Source organism: Buteo buteo, chromosome 19, assembly GCF_964188355.1.
Source record: "Buteo buteo chromosome 19, bButBut1.hap1.1, whole genome shotgun sequence".
NCBI lineage: Eukaryota > Metazoa > Chordata > Aves > Accipitriformes > Accipitridae > Buteo > Buteo buteo.
This window is the reverse complement of record NC_134189.1, coordinates 11,183,742-11,196,439: the sequence shown is the minus strand read 5'-3', so window position 1 is coordinate 11,196,439 and position 12,698 is coordinate 11,183,742. Positions and strand designations below refer to the sequence as shown.

General features: G+C 46.6%; 1 protein-coding gene across 5 annotated transcripts in view; it reads left to right on the top strand.

Moving 5' to 3' along the window:
* Positions 1–483: 483 nt before the first annotated feature.
* The window catches only part of BICD1 (BICD cargo adaptor 1), a 182,017-nt gene continuing 169,802 nt past the window's right edge, over positions 484–12,698 (top strand). For all 5 annotated transcript variants that reach the window (XM_075050939.1, XM_075050940.1, XM_075050944.1 and 2 more), the window contains exon 1: positions 484–1,090. In XM_075050939.1, the coding sequence (XP_074907040.1) occupies positions 878–1,090 (213 nt within the window). In that variant the 5' untranslated portion in view covers positions 484–877. The remainder of the gene's footprint in view (positions 1,091–12,698) is intronic.

Here is a 12,698-nt window from a genome sequence, read left to right as displayed (position 1 = left end):
TTCCCTCGCCCGTTCCCCTGCGCATTCCCGGCGGACAGGGAAGGCAGCGGGCAGCTCTTCCTTCCCAGTAGCCCGAAATGGCAGGGGATTACCTGAGGCTGTCCTCCTGCTCCCGCAGTCCACCGGGCTGCATCTCCCTTTCTATTTATACCAGCCTCGCCGCAACACGCCGAGAAAACCCGAGAGGCGCTAAAATCGCACCACGGCTGCCGGGGGCGGGGGACACACACACACGTTCAGCAGCGGCCCCGCGGCGGCGATGGCACAAGATGCCATCCCGGGGTGAGGGGCTCCGGCTGCATCGGCCGCTCCGGGCGCCTCCGCCTGCGCCGCCGCGCTTTAAGGCCGGTTTCCCTCCTCCCCGGCGGGGAACGGCGAACCCGAGGACGCTGTCGTCTTAAAGAGCGCAGGGGAGGGACCGCGTGGAAGGGAGGCGGAGGTGCCGGCGGCTCCCCGGGAAGAGGCGGGCGCCAGCAACAGCAGCAGCAGCAGCAGCAGCAGCAGCATCTTCCCCGGCGGCAGCCGCCGCCCCCAGGCGCGCTCCCGGCCGCCCCGCTCGCCTTCCCCGGCCTCCGGCGCGGCCTCACCGCCTCCGCGGGCAGCCGGGCCGTGCTCGGCAGCCGGGGCCGCCGCAGGGCCGGGGGAGGCGAGCGCGGCCTCGCCGCGGCCGGGGGGCGGAGAGGAGAGAGGGGGCGGCCCGTCCCCGCGCACGGCGGCGGCTGCCGCAGGCGGCCCCGGCCCCCGTCTCCATCTCCATCCCCGGGCCGGCGGCGGCGGGGCCGGAGCCGGAGCCGGTGCCGCCCCTCGGCCGCGCCCGCCCCCTGGCTGCCTCGGCGGCGGCGGCGGCGGCGGCGGCGCGGCAGTGCCGGCGGGGGCTATGGCTGCGGAGGAGGTGCTGCAGGGCGCGGACCATTACAAGAGCGAGATCGAGCGGCTGACCCGGGAGCTCTCCGAGACGACCCACGAGAAGATCCAGGCGGCGGAGTATGGGCTGGTGGTGCTGGAGGAGAAGCTCACCCTCAAGCAGCAGTACGACGAGCTGGAGGCGGAGTACGACGGCCTCAAGCAGGAGCTGGAGCAGCTGAAGGAGGTGAGCGAGCCCGGGCTTTTGTCTCGCCCCGCTGCCCCGCAGGGGCGCGCAGCCCCCGCCGGCTGCGGGGAGGTGCGGGGGGCGCCCCACGCCTGGCCCTCCCCGGAGCCCCGGGCCGAGCCCCCCCTGCAGGTGGGCGAGCCAAGATGTCCGGGCCCCGGGGCGGCTGCGGGGATTCGTGCCGTGGGGGAGGAGGGGTTGCCCGGCTCCGGAGGACCGGCCGGCACCGCGGGAGCTTAAGGACGGATTACACAAGGCTGCAACCGCCCCCCCCGGGGCAGTTTTCCCGGGAGCCGGGGCCGCGCTCCGTCCCCTGCCGCCGGGAGCCCCAACTTCGGGGAACGGGGCGTTCGCAGCGCCGGAGGGAGCCGGCGGGCGTACCTGCATCGGCCGGGGCTGGCTGGGGCAGGGGGGTGAGAGAGCCCGTGGGGCGAGCCGGGGAGGGAAGGGCTCGGGATCCGTGTAAACAGTCGTCTGCAGTGCGTGGGGAGGGAGACGATTCCTCTGGAAGTTATTTATAGAGCTGCTGTGTTCTGCCAGGGAGGGGGGGTCGCTGCCGTTAAGGGGGGCGAAGTAGCCGCGCGACAGCCTCCAGGTCACCCCCCACCAGTGGAAATTAAACTTCTGCGTCATGCTGGAAGGATAAAATATTTGAGCGGAGCCGTGGGTTTGGTTTATCTTTCAAAGGCGTTTTTTTGTAACAGCCGAAGTGTAAGGTGGGCGAGCGCTACACCTTACCTTTCAGCTTCGCTTAAACATGACTCTGAAAAATCATCGCTCTTCCTCTGTTCGTCATTAAGGGAAGTAACTTGGGATTCATACAGGGCACGTACACGGGAGCCACAGGAGGGGTGTGTGTACACACATATGCACCACTCGTACCTCTACATTTTAGGGTATTTTTACACTGTCTTAGAATGTAAGTAATTACATATTTTATAAAGAGAAGACAAGTGTCAAACAGATATTCTCCCAAATTTAGAAGGTATCTTTTCGTTCCACACAAATATATTGCTGTATATATAATATGCAGAAATTCTGTTCCGTTAGAAATCATGAATGTTTTCCATATTGAAGGAAGCCACTTAATAAACTTAGATTATATATGAATCTATTCTTTAGAATACTAACTGATGCACTTTTAGAAGTATTTTTAATAAAATAAAGGTTTCATTTTACTTGCAGGTAAATGAGTTATGCTACAGACTTGGTTCAGTGTCCAGAAGAGTTGAAAAAATTATATTTTCAATAAGAAGAATAAAGCTGTTTTTCAGAAAAACCTACTGATCTCCTTAAACTTGATCTCTGCCTTCCGCCCCCCCCCCCTCCCCCCCTCAAGCCTATGCAGTAGGCTCAGGACTTTGAGACCAGTAATCACAGGTTGAGGGATAGAGATACATAACTTGCACTGGCATGAAGGCAGTGCTGTCTGAAATGACCTGGCAGTAATAGAGGAACAGAGTTAAGGGGGAAAAGTGCAATGCAATTTCTAGGGGGGGTAAAAAAAAAAAAAGATAAGCGGAGCTGCAGCTAGCTGTTATCCCATCATAATGAGGTACAAAAGAAGACTGATCAGAAACCAGACAACACATGGGTGCACATGGTCACAGATAGAAGGGATAGTGCAAGGAATTGAGTTGAAATTATTAAACTAGAGGGATTGGTCAACACAATTAACTGAAAACAAAGATGGGCACAAGTTCTCTTCCTGTTTACCTCCCCTCGAAGTAAATGGGATTGCATGCTCTGCAGCCCAGAATGTCTCCCGTGGGGCCGTGCCTTCATGCTGTGCCAACCACAGCATGGACACTGAGGATATCCACGGAGAGAGGAAGAAGTGAAATCCTGTAGCTCGCCTGATGCCAAGCAAGAGTGGAGCCTCTCCGGTTTCCAGTCCAGGCCCAGGACTCTCAATTCCAGAGCTCTCCTTAGCTGCAGGTAGGGCATTGCCATCCCCCACCTAGGCTGCAAGAGATTTTTTTCTTGCTTCTAACCTTTATAGGAGAATCCACACTGATTCTTGCTGCACATGCAGCCCTGCAAAGGAGAGTTTACTCGTATCCCTTCCTGTTGCTGTAATCTGTTCTCTAGCTTCTCTGTTACCGCCTCCATTATGACTGTTCTCTGAGCGCAGATCAGACTCGTAACTGTGAGACATAAGCAAATGGTGCCTCTGATGACGCTAGCGAGGCAGAATTCGGGTGGTTTGGGCAAACTGTCTTGTGGAGACTTGGGGGCGTAGATTTTGGGGCTGTAGGGTTCTGTCTGGAAGCTCTCAAAGTGGCAGAAGAAGTCCGAAGACAACTTTTCAATTAAGGCTCCATCCCAGATGTGTGGAGGAGGGTCTTTGTGTACCTTCTCCAGCAGGCGCTGCCGAGGATGTGCTGGACAACGGCCTGGGTGGACATCGAAGTGCCGTGACGGACTAACGGGAGCTAAGACGACTCCCGGTATGTCAGGGGAGATCTGTGCTTCTGCTCTTACCTCGATACATCTCCAGCCTCTCTGAAGTCATATTGGGGTATAGAAGTTAGGCCTCAGGTTTGTGCTGAAGCAAACAGTTTTATCTATTCACGAGGAATAGTAGGCGCAAGAGTGTGGGCAGGATTATGCTTAGGACTATTACCTCTCCTTCTGTGCACCTTCTCTGAACAGATTCAATTACTGGGATTGAATTTTATTGAGGCAAGTCTTCATTTTTTAACTGTTTCATTATTAAATTCTTGTGTTCTCTTGTTAGGAGCTCCTTGTATTTATTGCGCAGCAAACAGAGCTGCCCATCTTTAACTACTCAGTCATGGCTTAGCAGTCTAAGATCTGAAGTCTTCTTCCATTCTCCTTGGGAATTCAAAACTCCAGTGGACTTCAGCAGGGCCTTTTCCATATAGATTGCAATACGGAGCCTCAGCTATACAATAATTTCCATTGTTGGAGGGTGAGATGGGAAAGTAAGGCCATTATAGGATGTTGAAATAAAAGCAAATTGCAATACATTACATTAAATATTAATACTTCTATACAGGATATATGCTATCCACCATGCAATATGAATTGTTTTAGTAACCTCTGATGTTTCTTGTGCTGTATTCAGAGGTCTCTCCTTTAGCCTAAGACTTTGATGTTTTGGGCCATGAGATTGATTTACGTTACAAAAACTTTGAAGTTTTGATCAGTGACTTAATAAGGACTTCTTCCAACTTAGAGCAGTTATTACACATGTAAGCTGTCCAGGAAAGAGTCGAGACATCTATCAGCTACCAACCTTATGTTTTCAAAAATGAGCTGAATGGTAGGAATGTGAAAAGGTATACTCTGTTGTGTTGACTTTAACAGCTTTCAATGTTAGGAGAGGGAGTACTTGTGGTCCTCATGCTAGGCAAGATTGTAGTGTTAAACAAAGCATTATTATTTTTAAAGCTTTATTAATTTTCATAGGGTGGGGTTTTTTTTTTCAGTCTGTAAATGACGTTTCTGTGCCTCACTCAATTACATCTCAAACTAGTGGAATTTTGGGCCTTCGGTAAAAACACTACAGTTTTAGGGCCCCTGTTCAGAAAGTTACTTTAGCAGATGTGCCTTTTAATCTGCAGTCCATAAGAGTGCAGAGAATAAGACTCATTGCTATTAGTCACAGGATTGAAGGTAGCCTGTTTTCACTGTCTTGCTGAGTTGGGAGTTTAATTACCAGCATATTTTATGGAAAATGTTTTCCAGTGGTTTTAGTATCTGTGGTCTTACATGTTCACATTGCATTTGCTGTAAGGATAATCGTTGTTAGTTTTCATTCTTTTGTTGAAGTGTAAAATGGCTTCATACTGATCTTCTTGCCTGGGCTATCTGCTGTAGCGGACCCTGCTTGAGCAGGGCGGATGGCTGAGATGATCTCAGCAGGTCCCTTCCAACCTCAACCATTCTGTGGCTCTGTGATTAGTTACTGTGCACTGGTGGCCTGTAGTGCTTTTAAAGGGGAGAAATACCACTCGCATCCAGTCATGATAGAGCGGGGATGGAAGGCAGCTTTGGTGTCCAACTCTGCAAGACGTTTAGGCATGGGAAATCCTAAGCAGAGATTTCTCTTTGGGAATCAAATAATGAACATAACAGCTGAGTAGATCCTCAAGTCCCTCTCCTTGACTCCCTCTCTGACTGACTGATTTAGGCAATATCTCACTTGGCTTCGTGGCTTTTATGTATTTCATTCTATGGAGACAAACTCTTCTGCTGAATTATGCATAGCGCTGGCTATCTGATTTCCAGGTTGAAGATGCAGTTTGGTGTTTGCTTTACTTTAAACCCAGTTATCCTTGGTAAATTATTGGAAACCAGGCTATTGGTGAGCAGCCCTATCTTTGGCAGGTCAAAAATTCCTGTTTTCTTTATGTCACAGAGACGTTGTATCAATTATTATGAAGTGCTTAGTTTACTGGTAGGGCTTCCACAAACAATTCTTGGTCTGTGACTGAGAAGGGGTTTTGAGGAATAGAGCTGAAGGTCTGTCTGGCAGCTTCTTTTCTGTTCTGCTCTTCCCTGTACTACTTTAACGCAGGTGACCCAAGCTCTATCTCCCCTCTCTTCTAACACAACGCTGCCCGTCCAGCTCCCCCACTGTTCACTGAAGCCTCTTGTGTGCCTGCTGCCGGAGTCACCTCTGCCTCTTCCATCTTTGAAGTGTACAGTTGGTGGAACTTCTCTGGATCCAAAAAGGGCAGAAGAGGGGGAGACTCCTTATCCCAAATACAGCCCTGTTAACCGGGGATTGCTTTACACACCTGTCTGCATCACAGGATGCTTAGAAATGTGTGAAGTGGCTCAAATCCCAGTGAGATGTTCTGAATTCTCCCCAAACATCAATGTGTCCCAAATATATAACTTGGGAGCCGTGAACTGATGCTGTGTCAGTATATCTTACAGTGACAGCATCTGTGGGCTGGGGCCGGATGAGGCTGAACATTTCCAGCATCTCATCCTGATCTCGACGCTCTGTCCTTGGTGTCTGTTCACGTCATGTCACTCAGAAAGGCTGTGCTGCCTCGCACCCAGCTCAAAGATGAGGAAGAGCAAGGGTGAGTGAGCTGCAGACCTGGAGGGACAGTACTCAGATGCTCTCTGCAGTGTGGGCTCCTCCAGAGCCCAGCCAACACTACCTCTGTCTCTAAGGCATACACTGCTAACGGAAGAGCAGTTTATTTGGGGAGGTATGCTTATAAGAAAGGCCTGAGCAAAATCAAGCAGCAGCTTGCAAAGCTTTCATTCAGTTATTACAGGCTGGGGACTGACTGGCTGGGGATCAGGTCTGTGGCAAAGGATTTGGGGATCCTGGAGGACAGCAAGCTGAACATGGCCAGCAGCGTGCCCTGACATTGAAGACGCTAAGAGCATCCTGGACTGTTATTAGCAGAAACAGCTGGTAGGTCAAGAGAAGTGATTATCACTTTCAAATTGGCACTTATTAGACCCCATCTAGAAAACAGCATCCAGTTTTGGGCTCCCCTAATACAAGAAAGACATGGATAAACTGGGCTGAGTTCAGCAGAGGACCACCAAGATGGTCAAGAGCTGAAGCACTTGCCCTGTGAGGAGAGGCTGAGGGGGTGAGCTTGTTCAGCCTGGAAAAGAGCAGGCTGTGGGGGACCCAGCAGCAGCAGCCTGCCCATACCTACCAGGAGGTTACGGAGAAGGCAGAGTGAGACTTTTCACAACGGTGAACGGTGGGACGACAAGAGACAACTGACGTAAATAGAAACTAGAGAGGTTCAGACTGGATTTGAGATAGAACGGTTACCCTGTGAGAACAAGCAGTGCCATGGGTTGCCCAGAGAGGTTGTACGGTCTCCTTCCATGGGGGTTTTCAAGCCCCAACTGGATACAGCCCTAAGGCAGCCGGTCTGAGTTCAGAGCTGACCCTGCTGCGAGCAGGAGGTTGGACCAGAGAAGAAAGGAGGTAGACAGCAAGGGACCTTGAACAACGCCAGGTCTCTGAGGGTGCCTGCTGTGCCTAGTTAAATTCCAGTAGCAGCTTGCTGTGAGTTACCCAATACGTAACAGTGTGCTGCCTGGAAACAGTGACCATTAGCAGAGCTAGAGCCTCACTACATGCTTGAATTTCATTTTCTCTTGCTTGTCATTAAGCCTGCATTGACCTGAGGTTACTAAGGGTGTAGTTTGATGTGCTCATCTCTAGCAAGGCAACCCTGCATCTCCCTTTGTCATTCCTGCCCCTGTTCTGGCTCTCAGTTGTGCTGAGAGTTTATACTGTCACACCAGGGTAGAAAACTGACCTCAGTTAAAAATAACCGAGGAGGGGGTGTATGCTATCTGTGACCCAGATTGGTTACCTGAGCTGGTTCACAATACATTCCCGTAAACTGTTTTAGCCCTGTATTGCCAAAAAGTGAGCGTGAGGCTAGGAATCCATGCTGAGGAAAGAGGGGGATGGGATGAACTGCTTAAACAGGTACTGATGTTAAAAGAGATGCTCATCAAATTATGGCAGGATTGCTTCCTCTAAGAGGAAATTAATCCTGTGCATTAGCCTACAGAAAACATAAACAGCTGAAATAATCTTAGGGGAAATTAGGGCTATTGTTGGAGCTTTGGCGGCATGCAAAGAAAAATGTAGATGAACCTTTTTTCCTTTTTTTTTTTTGTTCTCAGGGTCCTGTATTGCCGGTTGCTCTCAGTAATTGCGTTGTATCCTTATGAGCCAGTACAGATAAACATGTGATTTTAGTCCTAATAGCCATCCCTTCAATAATGATAGTCAGCTTTAAACTCTGGGGGCTCACATACTCCCAAAATAATCTAAATAGAGTTCAATTTGTTTTCTCCCAATAGTTAAATTTACTTTCACTCTTTCATCCAAGAAATCTAAGCAATCCCTCTCTAATCTGAGGGATTCTCATTGAATCAATCGTCTGGGTTGAATTCCTCAGAGGTAACTGGAAGTTGCAACTGGATTTTATGTCATGGAACAGTTAATTTTCTGTAGATTTTCTAGAAAATATTGGATTAGTACCAAATCTGAAATGACTGAGGTGTTAGTGGGTGAGCCAGGCGTTATTATTGTGAAGTACTTCCTATCTAAGGCTTGAGAATGTAAAATTAGGGCTCACTGAAGAGATTTTAATCTAAAGGTCCACATCTGGTTGGAATTAGGCCTTTTGTAATGGATTAAACAAACTCATTTGCTACCATCTTTTCACCTTCCTTTAGGTGAAACATTTTTGCTTCCCTTCTGTATTGCATTGTGGATTTTCTTTCTAAGGGATGTGCATGCAGTGTGTGTGCACAACAGCAGTCAAATCCAACACCTGGCTTTACTGAAAGTGCAACTAGGGGCAAAACAATGGCGGAGAAAGTCAGATTTGGCATAAAACAGTAATTCGTGAACATTCATCATGGTAAAATGAGGAGCATTCTCAAAGTCAGATGGATAGAGTAAATCTGCACCTGGGCAACTTTTATGTACCTTATGCAGTTGGCAGTTGGAGGAAAATACATGCAAGACCATACATTTTTCTGGCTGTATTGAGGACTTCTAGAAAAAGAGCTTTCTTCCTGAACAACCTCTCAGTTTTTCACATGAGCTCAAATATGTTCGTTCTTCAGCACCTCGTTTTCTCTCATGTTTTTGCATTGGTGTTTTGTTCAGCGTATGGAAAATGAGAATAAAATTTGATTCACTGCTTGTTCCTGCATCCCTCATGGCTCTGCTACATTGTAGGGCTTTGCTGCACAGTTGCCTTTGCTATGGATTTCCCTTCCATATTTGTCTGATACCTGAGGGGGTAATGTTTAATTCAATACAATTCTGTACCGTACTTTTTTTCTTTGGGATGATTTTAATTTATAATGGCAGAGACTGAAAAGCATGCATTCATTTCTGCTGAACGTGGCGTGACTTTCATAGCCCTCTTCTTTCCTCATCTCCTTGTGAACTCAACACCACCCTATTTTATGGGGGAGGAGAGAGGGTATTTTCCTAATTTAGAGGAATTGATATGGCATGTAGAAGCATGAATGTGCCCTTTGTCCCTTTACCCACTTGCATCACTAGCAGCAGATGATTATGAGGAGAAACCAGCAATTTTTCATACTGTACTGTGAAAGCAGACCAGCTACAGATGGAAGTAGTTAGGACTAGTCAGAGGGTGAAAAATCTATCTCAGCAAGGGCAGGTGCCTAAAGCTGAAGTAAGCAGGTAGAAACAAAGCTAGATTGCAGATTAGTGTTTTAATGGGGACTCTACTTCTCTGTGGAAAGTAGCATTAAAAATAATTTCAGGATTATAATATTTGTGTTTCTGAATTTCTCACTACCAAAGTTTAATTAACTTAATAGTTAGAAGAAAAAGAAGGCCTCTGTCCTAAATCTGTGGTTTTGACACAGGCCTATGAAAACTATTAACACCAAAAGACTTTCACTAAGACTGAAATTGGTCCCCTCCTGTTTTCTGCAACTCTCTTGTGGTTCCTCCCTCTCTGCAGCCCATCATTCTCTGCCTCTCATTCTTGTATAGCATTTGTCTCCTGTCCATGATGGTTTATGTACTTTTTAATCTTTTTTTCACTCCTTGCCCTACATCTTAATTAGTGTTGATTTGCTGCTCTGTAAGACATGGAGCTGAATTTTTTATATTAAAGACCCTTTTTGTCATTGTGTGAATGTAAGAAATATGGCCATTTGTGGCAGACTAGACCTTCCATACTGTGCTCAGCTATTGCAATCACATGAGGGAATCCTAGAGATACCTAGAAATGTTGTTTTAACATGGGCTGAAAATGAAACAGCAGAGGATATGTCAGCTCTGCTTTGTAGCAGCCTCACCATTGAAATCATCCTTGGAAAGATCACTTTTAGCTTTAAAATTGGGTTGGCTGCATGTGTGCACATGAAGAAGATACCTTTTCACAAGGTTTTGCAAAAATCAATCCTTTTTTTAAAATTATTGTATGGCTTCTGGGGTTGTTTGTTTATTGAACCCCAGACGGGAAATTGATGCCCGGTGAGGTGAGATAATGCACTCGGTCCTTGTGATCAGCGCTGGGAGTGGGACCCATTACCTACACAGTCGTGCCGTACCCTTTCCATCGCTGTTGCTCCCCTGAATCACACCTAATTTGCCTCTGTGCTGTACAGCTGTGTTAAATCCATCTACACAGCAAGTAGTTTTCCAGTGCTAGCAGTAATATGCTTAACCAAGAAGCATAAAAGATGTCCTCGATGACCAGAGGTAGTCATCTTTCAGTTCAGTCAGTCACTTCTGGGGACATTTCAACTAAATTATATAAACTTCATTTTCCTTCCTGTTCTTTTTTGTCTGTGTTTGTTTATTTTTAATTTTATGATCTCTCAGAGCTCACAGGTGACACGGGGTTAGCAGGGGCAATGCCATGCATTCAGTGTGCACTCTGGGAAGTTTATCTGCACCAAACAGCCTTTCCTTGGTTCCTGTAGTCACTCTGGGTGGATTTAAATGTTCGGGTACTGAGAATGAACTGTGAAGTGCTGTTTGTCATCACTGGCTAATGGCTACATCCACTGAGGGAAACTGAAGTTGTTAACAGTTGCAGTTTTAACTCCTGTTTTGGATAGTTAGAGGAAAACCAGCTCCTAGTAGTTGTAAAGCTCAGATAGGAAGACGGAAAAGGATTAGCAAGCCTCTAAGTATAAAGACAGGAATTTGGGTCAGGCAAAGGGAACAGGTGGCTTGGTGAAATAATTCATTTATAAAAGCTTGGCTGTTGGCCAAACATGAACACAGCATGATTTGGATTTAGTCTTGCTCAGGACTGGAGTCTTGTCTACTCACATCCACCAGGATGCCAAACGCCACTGAACCCTGGCCCCGTATTTCCAGCAAGACAGAGCTCTCAACCTTTTTGGGATTTGAGTTTTAAGAGAGCTAGAGCATTTGATATGGTGGTACATGGAGAGTTCACAATTGGGTTAAACTGTCTGTGTAGGCATAGCCTCTGGTTCTCAATTTGATGGCTAATCCAGGATACTTAACAACTATTGTCCAACTTGAGTCTCTGATTCCTCTTATTAAAAATGTGCTCGCAATAGCTTGTAGTTCGTGTAATTCATGGTATTAATAAAGACAAGTTGGGTTTTTTTTAAGTGGGTGGGAAAAGTTTTTCTCATACCCTGAATACCTCACAGAATTTTTACAAAGCGTTAAAAGGTTGCACTGTTCTGGATAGTTCCAGGTGTCTGCAATGGCAATGGCAAACATGCGGAGCTTGGCCGAGTTTAGTTGAGGGGAACATTTTCATTCAGTCCTTTCTTTCTTTGATAACTGCATGTGATTCCCACCTACAAAGAGGAAAGGTTTTATTTAAGCATCTCGTGAAAAATGCTGTCTCTAACAATAGACCCTACATTCAGGATTGCGGCTCAGGGTCATTTATAGCAGGTATGACTTGAAGACTGACGTTGAAGTCCTGGCTACATGGGTAAGTCAAAGATAAAACGGGGCCATGACTTACTTGTTAAGTCTGTGCCCACCACCTGCTGGCAAACAGCGCTGTCATCAAGACGTAAGTGATAAAATGTGTTATAAACTGAGAATTCAGATTTCTTCCCACCAAAGAAGGGAGAACTGGCGTTAACTATCATTACTGTGTCTCAAACATGTGATCTTATTCTTGCAGTTTAATGAATTGTCATAACTCTGCTGAGCTTCAGTAACTGATCATGTGTGTGCAGTTGGCTAGCCCCAAACGTGTAAGGGCAAGGTAAAAAAAACAACCACAAAAGCCAGCAGAAACCTGAAGGAAAGAGTTTTCAGCTGACGTGTCTTCCATCCACAGTAAGCTAAAAACATGCACTAGATCAATTACTAATCCATAAAATCTCAGTCGCAAATCTGGGTCCTTGGTGACAAATTTTTAAGTAAAAGGTAAGGATATGGTAACAAGGACTTCTCTGTGAAATAAAGTGTATGACATATAACTATATATAAGAGGAACAGTGGTTAGATGAAATATAATTGTCTCTGTATACCAGCATGGGAGATGGAGGCATGTGATGTCTGTTAGGAGTGCATTACTTTGGGCATTAGGTAATTTCATTTCTTGGGCATTAGGTAAGTTTTTATTTTTTCTGCCAGTTAAGGGCTGATAGTTGCCATCTGACAATAAAATTTTGACTTAAGATGCTGTAAGCTCAACTGTGTAAAAATAGCAGGTCTGGAACAACATAGTTGAGTGATAACATTTTTTTCCAAATGTGCTGAATTTGAAGTTGCAATGATGCTATATGTTCTTAGATGCTTACTATTCCTAAAAGAAAATCCATATTAGAGTGATAGAACTGAATTATCAAATTTAGATACCTGGAAATTTGGATCCTAAATACTGTATTTTAGTTATTATGGAAAACATTGGGTTTGCTTTATTAAGCAGGCTGAGCAACCTCGTATTGAAACCTGTATGACTTTCATTTTGCCCACATACTTTGAAATTACAGATCACACTTGGGATACACATTTGCGCTCCGGGCTTTAAACATTTTTGCTGTAATCTGTTTAACACTACTTCATGATTTGTGATTTCAAGTATTTTCTGTCGTCTTGCTTGTGGAGAGAAATTTATTCAAGAACAGA